Consider the following 25,223-nt stretch of genomic DNA (forward strand, 5'->3'; position numbering starts at 1 on the left):
CGTCTGCGCGCCGTGCTTGTGGCCACGCGGCTCCAAGTGCCCCCGCGCCTGACCCTGACGCACTTGAGCTCCGCCCCCCAAACTGGCTTCCATAATCTACCCACGTCCTGCTGCAGCTCTGCGGGGGGGGCCCCCCACCCTCCCCAGCCCGGGCCCGGCTCTGCGGGCAGCAGGATGCCCTGCCGGGGAGGCGGCCGGGATCAGGCTCACCCCTGCCGTGTCCAGACACTGGTTGACGTCACCCCAGGCCCAGAGCAGGAAGGCCCCACGGAGCCCCCTGCTGCCCAGGACAGGAGTCACCTGTAGGACGCCGGCAGCGCCCGTGGGTGCCGGCAGGGGCTCCCCGGGAACTTCAGAGGAGCGCCTGGGCCCACCACCTCGTGGCTCCAGGCCCAGGACACGTCGCTCGGCTACCCAGCCCCAGTCCCCAGGGTTGCGACCCCAGCCCCACTGCTTCTCCCCCGGGGCCCCGCCCTTCGCACCCCCCCTTTCCTAGGCGGGAAGGCGGGGGCCCCGCTCTGGTAAGCCAGCCACGAGACACTGCGGGGCAGCCGCGTCCTCCCGCAGGGCCCGTCTCGGCCCGCTCCGGGCCCTGCTTCCCTCGGCGCCGTCCAAGGGCGGGCGGAGGGGGTGGCCGTGCTCAGCCTGGCCGCTGGACACTCTCTGCGCGCAGCTCCCCTGCCCGGGGCTGCAGCGCGGCTGCCGAGGAGTGTGGGCACGGCGGGCCTGGGCCAAGGACAGCAGGGCGCCCGCGGCTCTGGGGGAGGGGGTGCCGGGCTCACGGCTGGGCCAGGAGGCTGCAGTGGGAGGCCTCCCCTCTCCCCGCCCCCCCAATCCGGCTGTGGACACACTGGGCTTGTCAGGGAGGAGGAGCCCCTCCAGAAATGACCCCACTGAGGGCAGAACCAGCTCCCAGCCTGCGGCTGCAGGTGCCACCTCCACCGAGGCCCGAGCAGGACCGTCTGGCCCACTTGCCAAGGCTCATCCAGAACAGCCCCTACCCCGGGGTCCCCTCCCTCCCGGGAAAGGTCACCACGAGGTGGGCTTGGGGGCTGCGGAGGGGACATGAGCTGCTGGGGAGGGTGGCAGCCCAGCCGACCCGAGGCCCAGCACAGCCCCCAAGAAAGAGTCAGTCTCCCACAAAATTGTTTATTGTGGTGGGACAGGTGCCGGGGTCAGCTGAGCGTGAAGTGCTGGGCGCAGAGGCCGTCCCGCCCGCCCAGGAGGCCTTGGGCCGGTATGAACTCCAGGGGCACCGACTCCGGGCCCTTCTTCTTCAGGTCCTGCTCGAAGAGCTGCGGGGGGCGGATGCACAGATGCGCTCTGCTCTCGGCCCCGCCTCACCTGCCCTAGGCTGCCCTCGCCCGGCCCTACCCCTCACCTCAAAGGCCGTGAGCTCCAGGAGCGGTGCGATGGGGACCTCGGGCACTGACAGGGCCTGGTTGATGACGCTGGCGGCCTTGGACACCTCGGGGTAGTAGTGGTGCTGGAGGGCCTGAGCACAGGGGACACCACCCCTTATCACAGAGGCAGGGGACGGCAGAGTCCCTGGGGACTGGGGGGGGCAGGGCAGGGCCTCTGGGAGAGGCCGGAGACCAGGCTCAGGGCCTCACCTGTAGCTCCCACAGGGAGCTCTCCAGGGCTCGGCTCTTGGCGGGGTCCTCCTCTCCAGGGTCGTAGGGGTCAGCGTCCAGCTCTATGGACAAGACCACGACTGCGCTGTGACAGGTGGCGTGGGGCTCGGGGGGCCGGGCTCCCGGGACGGATGCACTCACCAGGGCCCTGCGGGCGGTGGACCAGCACGCGGCAGGCCGGGTGTCTGCGCAGCAGGTTGCAGACGAAGGGCAGGACCATGAGCAGGGCCTCGGGGGGTGCCGTCAGGGCCAGGCGGGCCAGGCGCTTGGCGAAGGCAGCAACCAGGTAGGCCGGCAGGTGGCTGGGCGAGGGGAGAGGCTCACTGCCCGCACACCAGCACCCCTGCACCCGCACGTGCAACCCCCAAGCGGGATGGGACAGACTCAGCAAACAGGTCGCCAACCCTGCCCTCGGGAGCCAAGCGGGGTGCTGCCCCAGCCCGCCACACTCACGAGGACGACAGGAAGAGGTCAGCCAAGTGGAAGAAGCGGGCCCGGTACTTGACATGGAAGATAGACGGATCCAAGAGACCATAGAGCTTGCGGTAAAAGTCAGGGTACTCCCTAGAGCGCACAGTGGAGGCCAACGAGGAACAGGGTGCACATGAAGAGATGCGAGCAGGTCGAGGAGCCCCCCCATAGCCCTGGGCAAGGCAGGGACCCGGTGGGGTGGGGGCACTCACAGGTTGTGCTTATGGATCAGGATGAACAGTCCATTCAAGGCCAAGAGGCTGAGAGCCCCCCCTGCAGGCAAAGAGCACCCTGAGTCCTGCCCAGCCTCGCCCCCCCACACCAGAGGCGCTGGCATCGGGCCCCGGCACTCACCCAGGTCGTAGGCCCGGGTGAGGAAGTCGATCATGATGCTGGGCTGGGCCAGGTGTGGCAGGATGGTATCGTGCAAGATCACCAGCACCTTCTTGTAGAGGCTGAGGGGCAGCTGGGGTGGAGAGGCAGCAGGTCAGGGAGCAGCCGGCCACGCCCCCGAACCTGGGGACAGCCCTACCTTGGACAACCTGCCCGGCACAGCCCTACCTTGTGCTGGAGAAAGCTGAGCCACATGTGCTGGAAGGCCTTCCTGTGCTCCTGGGGGACGCAGAGGCTGCAGAGACGGCCCAGGGGAGGGTGCCCGGCTGCACACGACCGGAACCCCCGCCACCCCCCAACCGTGGCCTGTTCCAGGACCCACCCCCTGAGGGCCTCACCTTCAGGTGGACGACCTTCCATTTGTCGGACAGCTCTGTGGAAGGAAGGAACATGGGGCCTCTCAGTGTTCAAACAGGCCTGAGGCCCGGGCGCCTACATCAAAGCCCCCTGCGGGATGCTCACCTGGTCGCTGCACGTAGAAGTTGGAGATGGCGCTGTCCTGGCGGGGCAGGCTCACGGCAGAGAGCAGAGCGAAGGTGTTGTTCCAGAAGGGGAGCGGCACCTGCCAGCGGCAGCTTCAACACCTGGGCGGCTGCTGGCGGCAGCCACCCCTCCCCCAACGCCAGGCTGACTGGCTCACCTCGGGGTGCCCGTCAGTGACCCGGGCCACGACCTCCGCGGCAGCCCGCATGGTGTGGTAGCGGACGTCATCGTGTTCCAGGTACTCCCGGAACTGCGACAGGAGCAGCGAGCAGTCCTCCTCCGGCGAGAGCAGGCCTCCCACCACCATCTGGGCGCAGAGCGGGAGGGAGCACCTCCCTGGGGGGTAAGCCGAGTTCCGGCCCAGCCTCCCCCCCCCCCCCCCGGCCCCCAGAGCTCCACGCTGGCAAGGACAGGGTGACCCAGTGCCGTGGGGGCGGGGCCCACTGGCTCTGACCCAGGAGAGCGCGGGGACTCACCCAGGCGCCTCACCTTGAAGAGCAGACGGGGGAACAAATATTGGCCTTCCCACTTGGGTTTCTCGAGGGGGTGCACCCCTTCCAGCTGCACAAACTTCATGAGTGTCCCGAAAGCCAGCTCCTGGGAGGAGGACGGCACAGAGGAGCGGGTGTCCTCCCTGCAGCAGGCCCCCAAGGGGCTCCGGGCGCCCCCACACTCAGGCCGCTGCCCTCCAGGTGATGCTGCTAGCAGCGCCAGAGCAGAATGGAGTCGCCCACTGGCAGGTGCCGAAAGCACGGAAGCTCCTCAGACACCCGGGGAGAGGTGGGGACAGGGGCCTTGAACACAGCCTGGTCTCTGTCGTGTGGAGGAAAAAGGGAGGCCCGAGGAGCAAGAACAAGGAGGGGCCCAGGGCCCCAGACCCACCTTGACCTGGAAAGAGGAGTGGGACAGGAGCTCCCCCAGGCGGCCGCAGCAGCTGTGGTAACGGTGCCTCATCCACACCCTGTACTTGCGCGTGGCTCCTTGAGACCCTGTGGGCAGCAGGCTGGGCAGCTCCCCCACAGGCCCACCCCTCCCGCTGCCTCATGGGAAAAGGAGTGGGGCGGGCCCAGGCCCGGGGCCGAGGTGCTGCCCCAGAGACGGGGTTCCCGGCTGCAAGGCCCGGCGGTCCGAGGCCGGGATGCGCAGAGCCAGCCCCAGACAACAGCGGAAGCCCGGGCTAGGGGCGCTCCTGCCCCCGCCCCCAGCACCGCGGCCGAGCCCGCCAGCCCGCAAGGGGGGCGCCCCAGGACGGCAAAGTCTCCCGAAGAGAGGACCTCGGGCGCTCACCCGCCATGACCGTCTCTTCGGGGGGCAGCGGGCCCACAAACAGCTCTCCCCGCTCCAGCAAGGCCCCGAAAAGGCGGCTGCAGGCGCGCACCGCCTCCTGGATCTCCTCCTCGTCCTCGGCCTGTGGGGAGGCCGGTCGGGGTGGCGCGCGGGCCCGGCCCCGGCCCCCCGCGCGCCCCCCGCCGGCCCCCGCCCCCCCCCGCGCGCCCCCCGCGCCCCCCGCGCGCCCACCTGCAGCGGCGCCAGGATGTCGAACACGGCGTTGGCCTCGGCGCGGCTCGCCAGCACCGCCTCCAGCAGGCGGCCCAGCGCCCGGCGCGCGCCCGGGCCCCGCTCCATGCCGCCCGCCGCCGCCCCACGCGGAAGCCCCGCCGCGGCTCCGCTCGGCGCGCCCGTGACGCCACGACGCACCGCCGCGACGCGTCGCCCGACGTCACGCCCGCGCCGGGCCGGGGCGCGCTGGCAACATGGCGCTGTTCCACGTCGCGCGCTACCCGGGCCCCGAGGCGGGCGCGGCCGGCCGGGCCCGCGCGCTGCTGGAGCGGCTGCAGAGCCGGGCGCGCGAGCGGGAGCGGCAGAAGCCGCCGCGGGAGCCGGCGCCGGCCGCGGCGGCGGCGGCGGGGCGGCGGCGGCGGCGGCGCGGGGCGCGGGGCCGCGAGGGCGCCGGGGCGCCGGGGAGCCCGCGGGCGCCGCCGAGGAAGCGGCCGAGGGCGGACGGCGGGGGCGCGGGGGCCCCGGGGGCGGACCCGGACCCGGACCCGGACCCGGGCCCGGCCCGCGCGGAGCCCACGCGCCGCCCGCCCCGTTTCTGCCGCGCGGAGAGCCGCGAGGAGGCGCCGGGGCCCGCGCCCGGCCCGGTGCTCGGAGGCTTCGGGCGGACCAGGGCGCCCAGGGTGAGCGCCGGGGCGCGGGCCGGGCGGGCGGGCTCGGGCGGGCCGGGCTGCGCGCGTGGCCGGGGCGGACGCCTCAGGCGGGGGCCCGGCCTTTCCTGCCCCTCCGCGCCTCAGCCTCGTTCCGTGGGGTCGGGCCGGGCGCTCTGTCGCGGCCGCCGCCTCAGTGTTGACTTGGGGCGCGCGGCGGGAGCGTCTGCCGGCGCCCCGAGTTCCCTGTGCTCTGAGGACCTTCCCCTGGCAGCGCCGGGGCCGCGCGAGCCGCGGCTCTGGGCGGGGATGCGGCCGAACCCGTTCTCTTGTCGCGGGGCTGCGCAGAGAGGAGGCCCGCCGCGAGCGGCTCATTGGTTGTTGAAGTTTGTCCGGCGCTGAGTTCGCACTCGGTGGACGTTTCGGGGAGGAACACAGACGTGCTGTTTGTTGCGTCTGAACGCTTGACGGGCCGTTGCTTTTAGGGTGGCTCTGATAGCGACTCCGGTTTTTAAAAAGAAGTTGATTGTGCCTGGGTTACTGTTTTCACCTAACTTTTGAGTTGAATTAATACCCTGCCGCAGATCTTGGTTCCAAAAGCTCTTGTGTCCTTCAGAATACTAGGGGCCTCCCTGGTGGCGCAGGGGTTAAGTCTCAGCCCTATGAAGCTGCCCGCAGCCTCTCCATCCCCGGCCAGGGAGCTACCCACAGGGCGCAGCAGACCTCCCCTGGCTCCCCGCTGCTCCCCTCAGCAGTGGATTTCAGTAGATCTGCCTGTTCTGCTCCCCGCTCCGTCTCTGGGGAGTCCTCTCACTCTCCACACCTCTGGCCTGTAGCCCAGCTCTTGTGTGCATAAATAAATCTTAAAAAAAAAAATGATACTAAACCTGGTGGCAGGGTCACGGTGAAGAAACAGCTGCTGCAGGGGTGGTGGGGACTCCTGCCGAGGCCATCTGGCAGTGAGTCTGTGAGCAGTGGGGTGTGGGTGGGATGGGGGTTCGCCCAGGGTGCCGGGCCGGAGGAGGAGCTGCATGCGTGCTTCCTGCTCATAGCCTCTTCAGCCTGGGCAGGCCCTGCTGTGGGTTTCTGGGAGCCCTGCCCCTTGGGGGGGGGTGGGCAGCCCCAGGAACGTTCACCAGCCTCTGCTTTCCCTTGGAATGTAGGTCCAGCCTTTCCTGCCGGCATGGCTGGCCGAGCCCAGCTGCGTGGGGAAGAGCGTCACCGAAGGCCTGGTGCCTGTGGCGGACGTCCCCGAAGTGCACCCTGAGCTGCAGAAGAAGCTGCGGGCACAGGGCATCTCATCCTTCTTTCCAGGTGCTCTGGCCTGGGGGTGCTGGGAGATGTCTGGCCCGGGCCCGGGCTGCTGGCGCGGTGCTGGCTGACTCGGCTCCCCACCCTCCGTCCAGTCCAGGCAGCGGTGATCCCCGTGCTCCTGCAGACTGCAGCCGGCGGGTTTCTGGTGGGCAGGGGTGGCTACAGGCCCAGCGACCTCTGTGTTTCTGCCCCAACCGGCAGCGGGAAGACGCTGACCTTTGTTCTCCCCGTGGTGCAGGTGAGTGTGACCCCTTGCACATAGGTGCCACAGGTGGGGTGCCGGCCCGGCTGACCCACCTTCCCCGCAGGCCCTGCTGCCTCGTGCTGTGTGCCAGGTCCGCGCCCTGGTGGTGCTGCCGACCAAGGAGCTGGCCCAGCAGGTAGGTGCCTGGCGCGGCCTGGACCTGGTTGCCGCGGTGGACGGGCCGGTGGTAACGGCTGCTCCTCCGCAGGTGAGCAAAGTCTTCAATGTCTACACGGACGCCACCCCTCTGCGAGTTGCTCTGGTCACCGGGCAGAAGTCACTGGCCAGGGAGCAAGAGAGCCTCGTCCAGAAGACGTAGGTCCTGCCAGCCTTGGGCTCTTCTGGAAGGCACCCGGCTCGTGCCAGGGTGGGTGGTGGGGCGCTGCCGCTGCCGGCTCCCGAGTTGGGGGCGGCTGTGCTGAGCCAGCTCGGCCTTGCAGAGTGGACGGCTTCCGTTGCTTGGCCGACATAGTGGTAGCCACGCCGGGCCGCCTGGTGGACCACATCGACCAGACCCCAGGATTCAGCCTCCAGCAGCTCCGCTTCTTGGTAGGTCACGCGTCTGAGGCGGGAGGGGAGCAGGTTGCCCTCAGCAGCCTCCAGACCCCCTTCCCCGGCCCCCAGGTCATCGACGAGGCCGACCGCATGCTCGACAGCATGCACCAGTCCTGGCTGCCACGGGTGGTAGCTGCAGCCTTCCCGAGTGCGGGTGCCGAGGACTCCCTGGCTCTGCTGCAGCGAAGGCAGACCCCGGTTGTGACTGCTGCCAGGTACCCACCGGAGTCCCCCGCCCCCGCCCCCCAGGCAGACCTGCTCTGGGGTGACAGGTCTTCACCTACCTCTCTCAGCTCCTGCTGCCCCCAGATGCCCCTGCAGAAGCTGCTCTTCTCGGCCACGCTGACCCAGAACCCCGAGAAGCTGCAGCAGCTTGGCCTCTACCAGCCTCGGCTCTTCTCTGCTGCACTGGCAGGCAGTGCCCCCGGAGACACCGGGGACAAGGACTTGGGGGGGAAGTATGCCTTCCCCACAGGGCTCACGGTGAGGGGGCGCCTGGGGTGTGGTGGGGCGCCCAGGTGCTGGGGGGGCGGCGCCAATCCCACCCTCTCCCCCCAGCACCACTACGTGCCTTGTCGTCTCCGCTTCAAGCCGCTGATCGTCTTGCATCTGATCTTGGAGATGAACCTCTCAAGGGTCCTCTGCTTCACCAACTCGCGGGAGAACTCCCACAGGTCGGCACTCCCACTGGCAGGTGCAGGTGGGCGGGCGGCTGCTCCGGTCCTGCCCACCTGCGCTGGCTTCTCCCACAGGCTCTTCCTGCTCGCCCAGGCTTTCGGGGGTGTGACTGTGGCCGAGTTCTCTTCCCGCTACGGGCCTGGCCAGAGGAAGGCCATCTTGAAGCAGTTTGAGCAGGGGAAGATCCGGCTGTGAGTGCTGGGCGCTCCCGGGTGGGCCTCCTGCCTCAGCGGCGCCGGCAGCAGCAGCAGCAAGGGGGTCCCGCTGTTGCCGCTGTTGGCCCAGCCCCTCGTGTCCCGCAGTCTCATCAGCACAGACGCCGTGGCCCGTGGCATCGACGTGCAAGGCGTGCAGCTGGTGGTGAACTATGATGCACCCCAGTATTTGCGGACCTATGTGCACCGGTAGGGCACCAGCTGAGCACCAGCTCGGGGGCTTGTGGGAGACCCTGGGGGCTGGGCAGTGCCCAGAGACGTTGTGCTGGTTTCAGGGTCGGACGGACGGCGCGCGCCGGGAAGAGCGGACAGGCTTTCACGCTGCTCCTCAAAGTGCAGGTCAGGCCGGGCCTGGGACGGGCCCTCAGGGTGCACTGCTGGGGCGCCCGCCCACACGTGTGCTGCTTCCAGGAGAGGCGGTTCCTCCGCATGCTGGCAGAAGCTGGGGTGCCCGAGCTGGCGCGCCACGAGGTCCCCAGCCAGGACCTGCAGCCACTGGCCCCGCGCTACGAGGCGGCCCTGGCCCAGCTGGAGCAGGCTGTCAAGGTGGGAGCCGGGTGTCGCGGGAGGCACTCCCAGGGAAGTCAGGGCCCCGCGGGTGGGGGCGGGGGACAACTGTGGAGCTGAGCCTCTCCCCACCCGACACAGGAGGAGCGAGCTCAGAAGGCGGCCTAGATGGGCTCAGAGGACAGGCGGCCAGAACGGAGCTGGCCCTTTGCACCCCAAGGGTGGCGCCTCCATCTTCCCTTCAGGAAAGCCCTGCTTGCTGGGCGCTGGCCGAGGAGCCGACCGCAGTCCCTCGGTTTCCCGAGGGGGAAGGGCCGCCATCCAGGCTCCTGCCAGTCGGGGACAGGCGGGTCAGCCTCAAGCAGGACTGCGCTTTCTGTTCAGCACGACCCCAGGATTGGTGGGTGTTTAGCCGCAGCGGGGTCAGCTGGAATCCCCGGACCTCCCCGGTGCATGTGAAGGGGGGGGGCACCGGCTGGACCACATGCTCCCTGTGTGCCCTCCGCGCGTGGTGTTGCAGACCCGAGACCCTGCTGTGGGTCCTGCCACCCCAGGGCATCTTCATGGGTGGTGACGTGGGCCTGGGGCCTCCACTGCTGACCTGACGAAGGCGCCTTCAGGGCTCGCATGAGGATGTTAAATAAAACACGTACAGAACAGGCAGGCGCCGTGGCCCTTGCTCCCCCCCAACCCCCCGTCACCTGCCCAGCAGAGAAACGGAAGCTGCGGTGCCCCGTGGGGGCATGGCCACCCGAGCAGAGGCGGTTGGTTGTCCGCAGGGCCTTCCCTCGGGTCCGGGGCCTGTTGGCCCGGTGGCCTCTTGGCCCTGGGGAGCCAGGGTGCCCGGTCAGGCCCGGATGCTGTGGGCCACGGGCCAGCACCACTGTGTCCCTGGCTGCTTCCCTTGGCTGGACCCCAGGCAGCTTCTGCCTGCCTAGGCCACCGTCTGCGGGGATGATCACTGCTGCCACCCAGGCCTGCTGCTGGCAGTGAGACCCATGCTGCAGGCGAGCACCCACGCTGCAGCCCGGCTGGCCTGGCGCCTTTAGGGCCCGTCAGGCATGTGCCAGCTGCACATTGGTGGGTTGGTGGGTGCAGCCTGGAACCAGCGACGTCTTGCTGGAGACCCCACCCCTAGGGGCTGGCCCTGGGTCCCAGGATGGACGGGGCTCTTGGGCCCTTGCAGCAAAACCAGCACTGCCAGTGAGTTATGTGGATGGGACGACATAGGGGCTGCAGAGGGCGGAGGGTGGACGCGCGTCTATAAACCTGACTCTCGCTGCTGCTGCCCACTAACTGGGGCGGAGGTGGGAGGGGCCGTGTGGGTGCAGGGTGGGCAGTGCCTGGCTGTTCTCCAAGTCACACCTGTGGCTGCAGGGGGTCCTGGCTCTGGCCAGGACTGCAGCATGGGTGCTCGCCTGCAACATGGGTCTCACTGCCAGCAGCAGGCCAGGCCTTCAGGGCAGCTGCCTGTTACTGTGGGGTTTTTTTTTTTTTTTTTCTTATTTATTTATTTATTATTTGTTTGTTTGGTTTATACATGCACTGGGTACAGTCAGAAGCGCGGGAGGGTGAGAGAATCACCAGAGCCAGAGCGGGGAGCAGAGCAGGCAGAAGGACCGAAGGTCACTGCTGAGGGGAGCAGCGGGCGGCAGGAGAGGTCTGCGCGCCATGTGGGACCCTCCTCTGGTGGCCGGGGAGCAGCCGGGGATCGAACCGGCGCCGCAGAGGCTGCGGGCAGCTTCGCAACCCAGCGCTCAACCGCTGCGCCACCGGGGAGGCCCGACTGTGGGTTTTTTTTTTTTTTTTATTATTATTATTTTTTAAATATTTATTTATACAAGCACTGGGTACAGTCAGAAGTGTGGGAGGGTGAGAGGACTCACCAGAGCAGAGCGGGGAGCAGAACAGGCAGACTGACGAAATACACTGCTGAGGGGAGCAGCGGGTGGCAGGAGAGGTCTGCACGCCATGTGGGACCCTCACCTGGTGGCCGGGGATCGAACCGGTGCTGCAGAGGCTGCGGGCAGCTTCGCAACCCAGCGCTCAACCGCTGTGCCACTGGGGAGGCCCGTGGGTTTTTTTTTAAAAGATTTATTTATACAAGCACTGGGTACAGTCAGAAGCACGGGAGGGTGAGAGAATCCACCAGAGCTAGAGCGGGGAGCAGAGCAGGCAGACTGGCCAAGTACACTGCTGAGGGGAGCAGCGGGCGCGGCAGGAGAGGTCTGCCCTTGCCTGTGGACGGGGATCGAACCGGCGCTGCAGAGGCTGTGGGCCCAGCAGTGCTCAACCGCTGTGCCACCGGGGGAGGTCCATGTCCTGCAGGGTAGCTGCCTGTTAATGGACACCGGGTTGGGGAGCCCGGGGCCCTGGTGCCGACCCTGTGTGGGGGTGGGTGCTGCTGGGATGAGGGCGTTGCTCTCTAGCTGGGAAGCTGGTTACAGACATGAACTGGCCCTGCCTGCCTGTGCCCCTGGGGTATGGCCAGTGTCCAAGGTCAGGGGGTACGGTGGCCTTGCGAGGACAGCTGAGTTGCCAGTGTCCAAACACCGTGCAGGGGCCTCCCTGATGGCGCAGGCGGTTGAGCACAGCACTGTGAAGCTGTCCGTGGCATCTGTAGCGCCCCTTCGATCCCCGCCAGCCGCGGGCCAACCCACATGGCGAGCAGACCTCTCCTGTCTCCCTGCTGCTCCCCTCAGCAGTGTCTTCGGTCCCTCTGCCTGTTCTGCTCCCCGCTCTCTCTGGTGAATCCTCTCACTCCCCACCACCCGCATCTCTGGCCTGCACCCGATTCTTGTATGCACAAATAATTAAAGTGTGCACGCAAACCACGAAAGGGGAAAAGCTGATTTTCAAAACAGCAGCATTGTAAGCGATCTGCCAGGCAGGCCCCCCAGCGCCCAGGCCCCTGGCCACGTTGCCGTCAACGCAGAGACCAGCCGACCGCTCCTCCAGGCAGACCACCTACTGGGCGCCGTCCACGGCTCTGGAAGAGGCCGGCGCCTTGCAACCGGGAGCGTTTTTCTTCAAAGGGAACCGTGGAGGCAGCGGGAAGCTGAGGCCGCCCCCCCCAGGGAGGCCACGGCGCCCCGCCCCACCCACTGGCTCCCCTTTCGTTTTTCCTTCACGCCCATGGAATAACCACGACCAACACTCCACGGGACGGCGCGCCTCCGCAGACGACCAGCGCGCGCGTCTATAAAAAGGCCGTTTATTACACCTCTTGCCTGGCGGGACGTCGGCGCGCTTTAAAACCACTGTTCAAGTACAAACGGTCGTTTACAAAGTATTTACAGCCGCGGCCCTGCTCCCGGGGAGTCCACGCGGCGAGCTGACCGCAGGGGCGCGGGGCGGGGAGGCGCCCTCGTGGCCCCAGGCGCGCCCTAACTCTCAGGTTGGCAAAGCGTAACCTCCGGCAGCAGGAGGACCCCGGGTGGCCGGGGGGCTCGGGTCACGGCCGAGCGCCCGCCCCGCTGTGGGGGCGTGTGAGGCACGAGACGACCCCCCCCAAGACAGGCTCCTCTGAAAACTCCCGAGGGGCGTCCCTTCCCCCCCACGTCTGCCTCTGGGGCGCAGCTCCCCAAGGACAAGGGTCAGGCGGCGCCCCTGCACGGCCATTTGCGCTTTCCCCAGGTTTCTCTGAGGACTCAAGTGAGTCTCCCGCAGGGCGGGCGCCGCCACGCAGCTCGGGCGCACGGGGCAGCGCTCGGGCCGGGCTAAGGCGGCTGAGGGGCCCTCCCGGCCCGGGGACGCCTCCGGAGAAGACGCCCAGCCAGTAAGACGCTGCCGGGGTGGTTCTGGACAGTGGACGGAGGCAGCAGGAGCCGGGCTGCCCTGGCGGGCCCATGGCCCCAGGATAGGATGCCCGCGAGGCCTCCAGCAAGGGTGCGGCCCTTCACCCCCCCGAGGCCGGGGGGACGTGCGGGTGCGTGAGGGGCCCTGGGGGGAGGGGGGACACGGGGCTGGGGCGCGCCACCCGGCTCTGAGCGAGGCGCCCCTGCCCGCGGCAGGGACACCTGCGACCTAACGCCACGGCGCGGCGGGGCCTCGGCAGGCGCGGGAGGCAGCGCCTCGGCCCCGTCCCCCACACGCGGCCCTTCCCATGGTACCGGGGCGGGCTGGGCAGGGAACGCCGACACCCCGCAGGCGCTCGGGCCCCGCGCCACTGCCGCGGGAAGAAGAGCAGAGACGCGGCCACTGTCACGCCTCCCGCGCCACGGTACAGGAGGGGGTCGGCCGCAGAGGAGGCTGCCCCACGGCGCGGGCGCATTTTAACGAGCGCCACAGCACGGGGCCCACGGCCGCCTGGCACGCCCCAGGACACCGGCCCACGGTTCGGAGGACAGCGTCGGCCTGATCTGCCTGGACGCCGGGATGGCCCGCGGATGCCCGCCGCCCGGCTAGGGACACGGAGGCTTGGTGGGGGTCTTCAGCCTGACGGCCGGCACGCGCATCTGCAGCTTGGGCTGCTGGCCGGGGCTGTCGGAGCTGGCGGGCGCCTGTGCGGGACTGGGCACCCCTGGCGCCTGCAGCTGGGCCGCCGTGGTCACCACCTGCGGCTGCATGAGCTTCTGCTGGACCACCTGTGCTGTGGCCGTCACCGCGGGGATCATCTGGACCTGCTGCCCGGCCGAGGTCGCCTGGGTGAGGGTCACTGTCTGTGGGGAGGCCTGAAGTGACACAGTCCAAAATGAACATTCGCTCCCCCAAACACACCCACACGTTACCCACCCAGAAGTGCACCTCACGGCAAGCTTGGGGTGTGGGGGGGCTAGAAACCTCCTCAGCTCAAAGACTTTTGTGACACCGGAAGCCACCTCTGGTCCACCAGGCCGCCTGAGAGCCAGGGCGGCGGGGCCCTGAGCAGGAGGAAGAGACGGCCGTGCGGCTGCGCTGCAGAGCGGACGGCGGCCAGGGAGGCGCGGACTGTTCCTTCCCGCTCTCCAGGGAGCGCCCTGTCTGCGGGGCTCTCCCGGGCAGGGGGCCTGGGCGAGCGGGCATGGCCCCGCCAGCACGGCTGCCCCGCCTGGGCTCCCCTCCCGGCCTCCTCCTGCTCACCTAGTATCCAGCGACTCCCTCAAAGGAAATTCCCTGGTTTGTTACAGAAATCGCCCGGCCCCGGCCTACCTGCTGGGGCGCAGCGCCGACCTGCTGGACTCCGGCCACCGGCGCCTGCTGCTGGACCACCTGCGGGAGCTTTGCCACCTGGGACCATACGGAGTCGGGGAGAACTCAGGCGTGACGAGGTTGCCCTCCCCCCGCCCCCCCTCGCAGTGGGGAGAGGGCAGACAGCGGCCACGCGACAAGGCAGCTCCTGGAGCTGCTCCCCTGGACGCAGAGGGCCCCCCCAACCCAAACGACCACGCCCTCCGAGTCTACGACCACCTGCATCCAAAGCTGCTTTTTTTCGTCCCGTGCTTCAGAAAAACAAGTGCCTCAAGGTGGCGTGAGAACTGAGGCTACAGGGAGGCACGGAGCACCCCACAGTTCTCAGGGCAACGCCCCTCCGCCGGAGGTGCCGCCCCCAGCGCCAGCCAGGAAGACTGCAGGCGGCTGGACCCCTCAGGCCCGTCTGGAGGGGCCAAGTTTTAAAGGGTTCGCCGGGTCATGTTCCCGACCTCCCCATGCACAGGGGGCTCTGGTGCCCCGGCCTCTGCTCACCTGGATCTGGGTCTGCATCTGCTGCGTCCCGGCCAGCTTCTGGGCCTGCGAGATGGGCGTGGTGAGGAACTGGGTCTTCAGGGCCGGCTGGGTTGCGTAGGTGACCTTCTGAGGCTGGCCCTGAGCAGCTATCTGCTGTGCCGTGATCTGGGGAGACACTGGGATCGAGCCAGGCCCAGCGCCCTCTCTGGAGGGCCCCTGACTACCCAATCACCTGAGTACCCCGCCCTCCTCTATGGCCTGGGCTGCCAGACAGCCCCCTCTCCTCCCAAGACAGCCCGGCGCCGGGACATACTCCGCTCCCCTCCACTCTCTCGACCCCACCGTCAAGATGGCAAACACCCACGCACACTCGGCACGAGGAGCAGAAGCCCAGGAGCGCCTCTGCGGTAAGCGTGATTTTTAGGCCTTTGCTAGGAGCACCGAGGCCCAGAGCAGGGCCCTGTGCTCGCCGAGCACCGGATGTCCCGGGAGCTCCGTTCGCGTGTGTCGCACGGCAAGCAGCACCGCAGCCGTGGCCTCTCCTCTCGCCAGGCGGCAACACAGCCCCAGCCAAGGGCCGTGCTCATGCTGACCACGCAGCCGTCACCAGGACAGGCCGGAGATGCAGCGCGTCCCCGTGGGACCTAACCCAGCTCAGAGCTGCCCAGACCTGGGCACACGGCACCAGGACACGCGCCCTCAGACACAGCTCCCCGCCCCTCCCGGCGCTCGGCCGGGCAGCCCTTTGCCAACACAGCCCAGGGCCCGCGGGTGGCGCACACCAAGCAATGGCCTCCCGCACCCCCACCCGGGTGCAGGAAGGACCCTGGTGTCCTCCGGGCAGCCCATGGCTGGCAGCAAGCCCGGCAGCGCAGAGGCGGGTGACAGTACCTTCTGTTGGACAGTGGCCGGGCTGGGGGCGGCCTGGGGCTGGATGGTCTTTTGCTGCTGCACGGCCTGCTGCTTGAGCTTCAGCAGCTGCTGGACATGCACGGGCTGGGCCACGACTGTCTGTCCTGTGAACACCGACGCAGGTGCTGAGTCCCGGGGCAGCAGTGGCCAGGGCACCCACCCACCTGGGGTCCCTGAGTGGCCCGGTCCAGGGGCCAGATTCCTGCACAGAAATGACGTGTCTGCCCTGGCAGATACGGGGGTTTCTGGGCCAGAAAAGATGAGTGGGTGGGGGTGGTGCCCAGTGTGCACAAGGGCAGTCCCGCGGGCACACCTGCCACCTCCCACCAGGACATGCGGGGCCAGTGGGCAGGCGGCTGGCACCTGTGGCTTTCTGCGGCTGCCCGATGGCCACGCTGATCCCCGCAACGTTCATGGGCAGCGTCGTGACGCCCGGTGAGGAGACCACGGCCGCGGGCACAGACACCACCGGGGGCTTTGCTAAGGCCACCTGAGCCTGCTGGGGCGCCTGGGCCTGCATCTGCCCCTGCGCCTGCAGCTGTGATGTGGGCACTCGAGTCTGAGCAGGGAGACAAGGAGTGAGTCAGGGCTCGGGCGGCGCATCTGCAGGGGCTCTCCAGGGGGCCAGCAGGGAGTCCCCTAAAGTGCGGTGCACCCCGGTGACCTGCATGCATGGCCTGGGCCTGGAGTCTCCCCTGAGCCCCTGCCCCGTGGGCACCGTTGGCCTAAGGCCCTCAACCCCACGCCCGCTGTGGTGCCCTCACTACCCACCGACACAGCACGTGGCTGGTCCAGTTACGCCACCCTTTTAAAATGTGAAAACGTGGAAATGAGCCACCTTTGTGCACGTGATAGCCCAGAAAGGACCATCCACGGGACGTGTGACCAGTGCCTCGCCCCCCAGGCGGGCCCTCCTGCATGGCCCTGGGCAAGGACCCCGCACGGTGCCCGCAGAGCACTGGACACCCGCCCGAGGCCACGGCCCGCACACCCGTCCCTCGCACTTGCTGGAGGCATTTCTCCAGGACGGGTGGCAAGTGGCAGGGTGAGGGGTGTGCATCCCACAGGCACTCCGGTGACTCCGCCGCGGCGGCCATCTCCCACCCAGCAGGTGGGGAATGGACCGCTGCCCCCGCACTGGTGCCTCGAGGGGGTGTCTGCTGGTGCGAGGGGGCATGTGTGTGAATTTGGGGGGCAACCAGACTGGGGGGGCAGCCGTCTCGCTCCCACCTCCCTAATGGGTGGAGAGGGGCCAAGCACACTCGCAGCGGGGCAGAGTCCCTGCCCCCGTCCCCCCACCCCGCTGCAAGGTTGCCAGGGGCTGGCACAGGACTGGGGGATCTGGATGGCCCCGGTCTCCGCACCTATGACGCAAAGTGGCCCCTGAACACAGGGCAGCAGCCAGGGCCGGGTGGAGCCAAGGATGGGCCCGGCTCTCGTCGGTGCACTGAGTGCTGCCCTGTGCCCCACGCGCCGAGCTCCACCCCCCCCCCCCAGGGCTACAGCCACGGGGAGCTGTGGCGTCTCCTCCCCCGTGGGCTGGGGGTGATGCCCGGCAGGACCCCGAGCCAGCAGTCCAGCTCTGGAAAGCAAAGGGCCCAGCGGGACTTACGAGCCGAGCCACCTGCAGGTTGGCCACGGTGGTGCCTGTGAGCAGGGCTCCGGGCCGCGGGGCCGCGACCGTCGTGAGCTGGGGGCTCTGTTGCTGGGAGGGCGGCGGGGGCGGCACCTGCACTTGAGCAGTTGTTGGCGGGGGCCCCGGTGGGGCCTGTGGTGGGGGGGCCTGCTGGGGCAGCTGCAGCTTCTGTTTCTGCATTTTGATCAGGTGCTCCTAAAACCCAAATAAAGTAGCTTCTCGTCACACGGACCGTATTCACGCCGACACACCGTCGGGGGGGCGGGGAGTCACCGTTCTGCTGCTAGTGTCACACCCAAGTGAGCCGTCGCCGCCTGCACCCACCCTCAGGGTGTCCTGGCGTCTGCAACCCTGCCGGCGAGCCCCCACCGAGCAGGAGCACGCCGCCGCCAGACAGAGCCTGAGCTGGCTGAGCCGCCGCCGAGGCAAGACTCCTGGGTTCCTGTCCTGGCAAACCAGTCAGGTTAGATCTAGAGTGTTAACAATCACGGTCCTTCTTGAACACTTAAAATCGGCTCAACGTTTTACTCCAACTGTCCCCAGATGAAGATTTAATTAAAAAAAAAAAAAAAAAAAAACCCTGCATCCCTACAAGTCAAACCATCAGGCCTCCAGGGCAGCAGCCCCAGGCGCAGGGCCACGCCAAGGGCAGACTCTGCGCCCTCAAGCGAGCCTCCAGAGCTCGGCTCAACTTCCCGCCCTGGGCCTACCCTGTGCTCGTCACTCCTACCGGTAACCGCGAAGTAACCACCCCTAGCAGCAGCGGCCCGAGGAACAACTCCGGCCAAGTAACGACCGCAGAGTCAGAGCCTGAGAAGACGCTGGAACGGATTTCCGTTTACCACAGAAACTGTGCGGTAGACGCTGTGTCACAGAAAACCCCCCCTGCGCTGCCCCTACCTGGCCCACCCTAGGCAGAGGGCCCCCGCGGGCTGGCCCGTGCAGAGGGGCCAGGTGCTGGGCGGGGAGGCAGGGGGCGAGAGGGCGGCCGGCCTGGGGGTGCAGACCCACTCGGGCTCCTGACACCCGGTTCTGTGGGGCCCACGGGTGCGCCTGTGAGCGCTGTCTGCGGAGCGGCCTGCTGGGGATCCAGGCTGCCCAGCACGGTGGCCGTGAGTGAGGCGCACACCGGGTGCCCTCTCACCTGGCCTCCGCCCACGAGGGCCTGCCCGTGGCCGCCGCCGGGCTGCACAGCTGACTCGCCATCTCCAGCCCCGGCGCCGCGGGCCGTGTCCACCGGCGACCGCCACAGCCGAGAGGACCATGGCTGCCTCTGTGGCTGCGTTCCACCCCGGTCGGGGCGTGGGCCCTGGCGGTGGCCGCGGGAGGCCGTGTGCAGGCAGCAGCGGTGGCAGGCGCAGGCGGCCGGGAGCCCACGTGTGCGCTCAGCGCGTGTTCCCGGGCCGCTTCTGCGCCAGCACCGACATGACCCTTCCATGGCGGGAACGTGACGCTTCCTTTTAAAGGGATCACAACCACGCACGCCGCTGCCGGCTCACGGCTGACAGGCACGGTCCGGACACCGGCGCCCAAGCGGAGATGGCACCAGAGCCCGTCTGGGACCAGAGGACTGGCACCTGGGGCCTGTCTGGACCCACAGTGCCGAGAAGCACAAGGACTCGGGGGACACCGTCGGGAAACGGGGCTACGGGACCAGGGACGAGACCCGTGTGGGGCAGCGCGGGACGCCATGGCGTCACCGCAGACGCGAGGGCGGTGTGCTGGCGGCACTCACCGGCGTCAGCTTGCCCACGGCCTTGATCTGCGTGGGGGCCTGGGCCTGGGCCTGCATCTGCGGGACCTGCACCTGAGGGCTCTGCTGCTGTTGCTGCTGCTGCTGTTGCTGCTGCTGCTGGCGGAGCAGCTGGAAGTGTGCGGGGGTGATGGTCTTCCCGGGGAGCTGGACCCCTGGGGCTGCAAGCAGAGGCCCCATCAGTCCGCTCGCCCGCAACACAGGCTCCCTCTCCACCCACAGACAGCCGAGACCGGCGTCCTGACCTGCTTCAAGGCTGCCCCTACCTTGGGACACCTGAGTCACCAGAGACCGGGCTGGCGTCTGCACGGGGGTCAGGCTGGTCGTGACCACGGCCGAGGTGGCCACAGAGGTGACAGCACGAACACCCTGGGTGGGCGCCAGGGACACCAGGTCGGATGCGGCTGTGGCTGGGGAGCCCACCGCACGCGGCTGTGGGTGCACCACCTGCGCAGGAGCGGCGCCTCCGGAGGCCTGGAGGGGAGGGAGGGATTGTCGGGCTCTGCAGCGGGTCCAAGCCTTTTGCAGCGCCAGGCGAGGGCAAAGGAAGCCAGGAAGCAGGGCACATGCCAGGACACACACCGGGGCGCTAGGGCCAGCCTCACCACACGTTCACAACCCCTGTGCAAGCCCCAGCATCGTCAGGGCACCCCGAGGAGAGGACACAGCCCCTCAGGTACTGCCACCCCAGGCCCCAGCCTGTCCTCAAGCAATTTGGCGCCCAGGAACATTCTGAGATGTGTGACTCTTCTTTGGATACTGCGCCTACCCCATGCACCCCAGATTTCCCCACATCCCCCAATTCTGCAGGGCAGCTCCGGGCTGGCACTCCCCTCCCCACCCCGCCGCCGGGGCAGACCATCCCACGTCCTCCACATGTCAATGTGGTCTCCAGACAGCCAGGTGCAAGCCCAGCCCCTTCTCCTGGGGGCTCTCAGAAGCTCCTCTCTTGCTTTCTTTCAGATCAGTCTTTTCTCTCCCCAAAGCCTGGGAGGGAAACGCTCTGACCTCCTTCCCTTGGCCACTTGTACGGGAACTTTGCCACGGGCATTTCACATTCTTCCTGAACGGAGAGCTGGGAAATCAGGCCGCGTCTGCCGCACCCAGGGTCCAGGCTGTCTCTGCGGCCCCGCAGGCTGCTGTGGCCCGAGGTCAGTTCTCACCCCACTGGGCGGGCGGCCCTGACCGGGGGGCTGGGCCTGTCTGCGGCCCACGTGGCCCGGCGGTCCTGCCTGTGCCACCCGGAGCGCTGTGCACACCTGCGCCCCCCCCCCCCATTCCCTTCTCGGGAGAGTCGTCCAGGACCCCTGCTGCCTGGGTAACAACTTCTGGCTTATCGTCCAGTTCACGTGTCCCCTCTTCAGTTGTGCGTAAATTCAGACGTGTGCCAGGTGGCTTGAACCTTTGGTGACGACTTTTTGGTATTTCTCAGAGTCTGCAGCATCCTTTAAATCTAACTTCCTGTTGTCCACAGACTCTCAAAACTCTCTTCTGGTCCCCACGGAGAGCGAAATGCCAGCGACCACAGGCTGCGCCTCATGCACAGAGCCAACGCACCTGGGGCGCAGTGCGGACACGCATCCCGTCTTTGGGGCCCGCAGGGACCCTCCCGGTTGGATGCAAGTGCGTGATTGGTCTGTGCAGGCTGGGGTGTGGCGCCCTTGCAGACAGCTCCCAACATTCACCTCACTTCACGCAGCTCGAACTAGACCGACGCTTTCTTTATCGACAGAGAATTCTCTTAGAAAGCAGCAGCCCCCCCAGTGCCCTGGGCCCCACACCGAGCAAGGGCCAGGAGCAGGGCAACTCACGGTCAGGGCCCCCGGGGCCGCAGGTGAAGCCAGGCGCTTGTTAATGGACTGAAAGGTGGCCGCGGGCACCCCAGCGATGGTGTTCACAATCACGTTCCCACTCACGGTGCCTGTAGGGAGAGGCCCATGAGGATGAGGCCGGCAGGCTGCCCATGCTGCCCGGGGGCGCGGGGAGGAGGCAAGAGGGCTCTCTGAGGCGAGGCCTTACCAGCCGGCATGCTTGACCCAGGGACGGACGTCTTAATGGCACCTGCCTGCTAAAGAAAGCAGCCCTGTCAGCTGCAGCCACGCTCCGCAGCAAGGCCTCCAGGCTTCCCAGTTCTGTCAAATCCCAGCTCTTGACACCAAGGGCACTGGCCACCTGGGCCTCTCCAGCCCTACTCCACTCCACCCTGGCTGTCCCTGGACACCAGGGTCTGCCCCCTGCCCCTCGCGTCTGCCAAGCTCGGGGCCTCTGCTGTTTCACTCTTTTTTTTGGTGACTCCCGTCAAGGAGGCCTTGGCCAAAGCTGGCTCTGCAGAGAGGCCCTTGGTCAGCTGCCCCCACCCCATAGGAGAGCCTCCCGGGAAGAAGAGTATTTCCTTGAGCCCATGCTGAGTGAGGTCGCTTTCTAGCGGAGGGTGCACGGACCCCTCGCGGTGGTGCCGCCTGCCCAGCTGGTGTCCCAGGGGCAGGGGTGACGTGGGCGCGCCTGGGCGAGAGGACACGCGCCTGTGTACACGAGCACGTTCCTCTGGGGCACGCCTGAGCAGGGCAAGGCTCCGAGGAGGGCAGGTGGGGCCCTTGGGGTGGCCTGTCGCAGGTGCTGCCCGCTCTGTGCCACCAGTCCAAGAGCAGCGGTCCCGCCCCTGCCCCCGCTGGAGAAGCCCAGCCCAGCCGCCTGGGGCGCAGGTCGGTGTGCATGGGAAGGGCCCTCCAGGCAGCCCCTCCCTCTCGGAGACGGCTCAGCCTCGCCTGCAGGACCCGGCTGTGAGTCCGTGAATGGGGCCCCCCCAAGGGGCCCCCTGCCCGCCCGCCGGCCCACCGCAGGGGGCGTCTCACCAGCACAGCAGCGCTGCCCACTGTGGTGATGGCGGGCGGCACCTTGGGCGGGGCAGGGGTGGGCGGCGGCTGGGCCTGGGCCTGGGCCTGGGCCTGGGGCTGCACGGCTGGTGGCCCGGCTGGGGGCTGGCTGCCCGCCGCTTGGGGCTGGGGCAGCGGTGGCGGCGGCGGCTGCGGGGGCGGGGGCTGCGGCTGTGGCGGGGGCGGCGGCGGGGGCTGCGCCACAGACGGCTGCTGAGCCTTCTGCTGGTCGGCCAGCGCCTGTGGGTGGGAAGGAAGAGGCTGTCCGGGGCAGGCCTCACCGCCCCGGCACCTCCCCGGCAGAGGCGGAGCCCAGGGCCCCACCTTCTTCTCCTTGGCGATGCGTTCTGCACGCAGCGAGGCCACCTGGATGGGGGGCAGCGGCTTGTCATAGTTGATCCCGCTGAAAGACATGAGTGGGACTGAGGAGAGCCACCCGCGGCGCCACCAGCCTCCCACCACTGCTGCCCAATGTGCTCCAGGCCCGCCCACCCGGCAAGCAAGAACACGCGTGCCCTGCCCCACGAGGCTCTGCATCCCACCACGACGGCCACTGCCATGCCCACGCACCCTCCTCCGGTCCACTTAGGGCCCCAGCCACGCGGTGCTCGCCTCTCACTCCTGCCTGCCCTGTGCCCACTCCCTGGCCTGTCCCTCCACCCCACCTGCGCCTGCCCCGCAGGGCCTTGCAGGGAAAGCCACCTGGGCCGTGAGGCAGCACGACCCCCACCCTGCAGGTGGCTCTTGTTCCGTGAGGCTCCACCTTCCTTCCCTCTCACCTGGCTGGGGATCCCTCTCCTGCCGGCCAAGGACCTCCCTCCTGCCAGCTGTCCACCTCCATCCTGCCCCCGGCATGGAACACGTCTCTCTCACAGACACCAGTCCAAGGCACCGAGAGACCTGCGCACGCGCCCCCCCACCCCCAGCTGCTCCAGCCTCCGCTCTCTGCCCAGACAACACCCAGCACTGCAGGCTGGAGATACACTCAGAGCAGCCGCCTCCCTCGCCCCTCCTCCCGCCCTGCGACAGGCTGCTGGCAGCCCTCCCTGCTCCACACTCTTGAGGCCCGCAGCCTGGCCCCCCAAGCGGCAGAGCAACAGACCCATAGGGGCCCCCCCACCCCCCCCACCCCCCCCACCCCGCCCAGCCTGGCCCACCAGCTTGGACCAGCAGGCCTGGAACTGTCTGCCTGGGCTCTGCCAGAATCAAGCCGCAACCTGGCTTGCTCTGACCACCCCTTCACGGACCCTCTCCCTGAACCCTCAGCAGCCTCTGTGCTCAGGACAAGAGCCGCCCCCTCCTGGACCGGCTGCTCAGGGTGCGCCCCTGTGGGGCAGGCACCGGTCAACACCTGCTCTGGGTCCAGACTCGAGCCCTGCATCGCGGCGCCCGCGGCCCCCAGCCTAGGGAGACCACCCAGCGCGTCTGCGATGCAGCAGCGTGGGGCCGGGAGGCCACAGTGACCAGCGAGGCCAGGGCATCCTGAGGGGCTGCAGGGCCGGTGCCCACGAGCCCGGCTGGGTGAAGACGAGGCCTGACCCACAGGGCGGCTGCCCTCCCCTACCCGCCCCAGGCCTGCACTCAGGGCCTCCCGCCACAGGGCCAGCCCCCGCCAGGGCTGCTGCCCACACCCCGTCTCCCTGCCCCCACCGTGCATCCTTGGCTCTCTCTGCTCAATCCCAAAGCAGCTCATCAAGTCCTAAAAGGACCAACACATCCGTAAGCAGACGGGGCACCCCCGCGGACGAGTGCCCCGGGTAGCGCGGAAGGGAGGCCGCACCCCAGCCCACACACGCCGTCCCTCGGCACAAGCGCTATGGCTCTGGGCGGGTCAGACGCAAGGCAGCTTGGGCGGGGGGTGAGCGGGGGCACGCGGCGTACCTCTCGGCCAGCACGGAGGCGTGCTTGGGGTTCTTCTGAAAGGGGTTCATGCCAAGCCTGCAGGACAAAGCGGGAGAACGACACTCAGCGAGGGGCAGCAGGCGGGTCCTGCCACCTCCGTCAGGCCCAGGGGTGGGGGCGTACAGAGGCTTGATGGGGGGGCTCCTCTTCCCGGCCGTCATCTTCATGAGGTCGAAGTGGCTGCTGTACAGCTGGGTGTGCGTGGCGTTCTCGTCCTGGGCGTACATCTGGCCCGTGCGCAGCGGGCGGTTGTTCTTGCTCTGCAAGGACACTGGGTCAGCGCCTCACGGTGCCGGGGCCGCCCGCCCGCCCGCCCGCCCGCGCCCGCCCGCCCGCCCGCCCGCGCCCGCACCTTGCCCTCCTCCCGCGGGATGAGCACGCTCTCGTAGCGGTTCCGGCACTGCTTGGACGAGCGGTAGATGCGGCTGCAGGAGTTGACGACGTCGCTGACCAGGTCCCAGTTGGGCGTGTGAGCCGGCGACACGATGGTGAGGTTCAGGGGCAGCTCCAGGAGCTGCTTCACGGCCTGGGGGGAGCCGGCGCGGGTGAGGGGCGGGCCCTGGCAGGGGCAGGGGATACCCAGGACGGCGGCCGGCCCGCCCCTCACCTGCAGCAGCGCCCAGTCCTCGCTGATGAGCCATTCGGGGTTGTCGGCGCCGGCCTCGGCCGTGGGCTTGGCGAAGGTGGGCAGGGGCTTGGCGAACTGCGTCTGCTGCTTCAGCAACATGTTCTTTTTCTGCTCCTTGCCCTCCCGCCGCACCTTCAGCACGCCCGGCGCGGCGCGGTCGAACAGCGAGCGGGGTGGCACCACCGCCTCGCCGTGGCGCTGCTTCTTCTTCCTGCCTGCAGCTGAGCAGAGAGGTGTCCATCTGGGGCGCGGGACACGGCCCCTCGGCACGGGGTGGGGGGGCAGTGGGGTGACGGGGGTGGGGGGCGGCGGGGCCTGCACATACCTGAGGGATCCGTCTTGTGCCGCTTGCGCTCCTTCCTGACGTACACAGGGGGCAGCTTCGACTCCGGGATGGGGGTGGTCTCGTACGTGAGGCACATGACGGAGTCGGTGTAGATGTCATTGTCGTCCTGGGGGGGTGTGGGCGGGGTCCAGAGCTGCCGCAAGAAGGGGAGCCGGTGAGCGGCACAGGCCACAGCAAGCTGAGCCCCGCGCAGAGGGGATGGCGCTCACCGGCATGGCTTCTGTCTGCCCATCGGCTCCCTCGTACACGTACTCCTGCGGGGAGAGACGCAGGCTTCCAAGCCGGCCCAGCCTCATGCGCCTGCAGGGCCGCCCTCCTCCGTCCCCGGGCTCTCAGGTCTTCTGGCAGCGACAGCAGCGCCACCACGGGCTGAGCGCACCGCAGCCCCAGGCGCAGCCATGCTGGGGGACACGATGGGCGGCTGCCCCCCCACCCCGAAGCACCCAAAGCACTGGGGGATGGCCCTCCAGTGCTGGCCGCTGGCACATACCGCACGGTAAGCGTCCTCCCGCGTGTAGGTGAGCAGCTCCTCCTGCTCGCGCTCCCGCCGTGCCCTGGCCGCCTCCTCCCGCAGGGCCCTGGCGTTCTGGCACTCCCACGCGCGCACCGCGCTCACCACCGCATCCTGGCGGGAGAGCACGCGTCGGGCTGGTGCGCCCGGGGCCCCGCGCGCCCAAGAGGGGCGGGCACCACTGCCAGCTCCTGGGCCAGCTGCTGGCCCAAAGACAGCCCCCCAGCCACGGGGGGGCTCCAGGGAGGCAACCCTCCCCACACAGGGGCCTCCGAGACCCCACTCTGCTGAGTCCGGGTTTGTTCCTTTAACTCTGGGCAAGTGCCGCCGACCTGGAAGCAAAGGAAGGAAGGAAGCCCCGAGGCCGAGACCCCA

At 68.6% G+C, this 25,223-nt stretch overlaps 3 protein-coding genes across 6 annotated transcripts in view; 1 reads left to right on the plus strand and 2 right to left on the minus strand.

Moving 5' to 3' along the window:
* Positions 1–1,159: 1,159 nt before the first annotated feature.
* NOC4L (nucleolar complex associated 4 homolog) lies at positions 1,160–4,607 on the minus strand (the record flags this gene model as incomplete). 4 transcript variants are annotated; one of them, XM_084253752.1, is made up of 15 exons in its annotated part: positions 1,160–1,295; positions 1,382–1,495; positions 1,614–1,696; positions 1,776–1,936; positions 2,088–2,198; positions 2,318–2,378; positions 2,460–2,571; positions 2,667–2,717; positions 2,837–2,871; positions 2,961–3,060; positions 3,139–3,231; positions 3,471–3,578; positions 3,864–3,970; positions 4,269–4,389; positions 4,500–4,607. In XM_084253752.1, 15 exons carry the CDS (start codon positions 4,605–4,607, stop codon positions 1,176–1,178), a joined length of 1,485 nt encoding a protein of 494 aa, XP_084109878.1. In that variant the 3' UTR covers positions 1,160–1,175. The 4 variants fall into 4 exon arrangements, with proteins under 4 accessions (XP_084109878.1, XP_084109880.1, XP_084109877.1 ...); XM_084253754.1 differs by having other exon boundaries at positions 2,460–2,511; positions 3,139–3,288; XM_084253751.1 differs by having other exon boundaries at positions 3,139–3,288.
* A 128-nt stretch (positions 4,608–4,735) lies between these two features.
* Positions 4,736–8,809, plus strand: DDX51 (DEAD-box helicase 51; the record flags this gene model as incomplete). The annotated part of the gene is made up of 14 exons (XM_084253158.1): positions 4,736–4,999; positions 5,054–5,161; positions 6,292–6,442; positions 6,535–6,680; positions 6,751–6,822; positions 6,895–7,001; positions 7,127–7,235; positions 7,311–7,456; positions 7,535–7,724; positions 7,800–8,110; positions 8,222–8,323; positions 8,410–8,473; positions 8,546–8,680; positions 8,783–8,809. The coding sequence occupies 14 exons, from the start codon at positions 4,736–4,738 to the stop codon at positions 8,807–8,809; spliced, it is 1,932 nt and encodes a 643-aa protein (XP_084109284.1).
* Positions 8,810–13,044: 4,235 nt separating this feature from the next.
* EP400 (E1A binding protein p400) overlaps positions 13,045–25,223 on the minus strand; it is a gene marked incomplete at both ends in the record, with an annotated part of 54,257 nt that continues 42,078 nt past the window's right edge. The window contains 19 exons of the mRNA XM_084253538.1: positions 13,045–13,314; positions 13,772–13,849; positions 14,306–14,452; positions 15,179–15,303; positions 15,563–15,758; positions 16,812–17,030; positions 18,571–18,749; positions 18,855–19,062; positions 20,400–20,509; positions 20,608–20,656; positions 21,441–21,701; positions 21,786–21,864; positions 23,343–23,399; positions 23,487–23,623; positions 23,716–23,889; positions 23,971–24,212; positions 24,317–24,470; positions 24,547–24,591; positions 24,828–24,962. Coding sequence (XP_084109664.1) covers positions 13,045–13,314; positions 13,772–13,849; positions 14,306–14,452; positions 15,179–15,303; positions 15,563–15,758; positions 16,812–17,030; positions 18,571–18,749; positions 18,855–19,062; positions 20,400–20,509; positions 20,608–20,656; positions 21,441–21,701; positions 21,786–21,864; positions 23,343–23,399; positions 23,487–23,623; positions 23,716–23,889; positions 23,971–24,212; positions 24,317–24,470; positions 24,547–24,591; positions 24,828–24,962 — 2,865 coding nt within the window. The remainder of the gene's footprint in view (positions 13,315–13,771; positions 13,850–14,305; positions 14,453–15,178; positions 15,304–15,562; positions 15,759–16,811; positions 17,031–18,570; positions 18,750–18,854; positions 19,063–20,399; positions 20,510–20,607; positions 20,657–21,440; positions 21,702–21,785; positions 21,865–23,342; positions 23,400–23,486; positions 23,624–23,715; positions 23,890–23,970; positions 24,213–24,316; positions 24,471–24,546; positions 24,592–24,827; positions 24,963–25,223) is intronic.

This window comes from Talpa europaea (assembly GCF_964194135.1).
Source record: "Talpa europaea genome assembly, chromosome: 14".
NCBI lineage: Eukaryota > Metazoa > Chordata > Mammalia > Eulipotyphla > Talpidae > Talpa > Talpa europaea.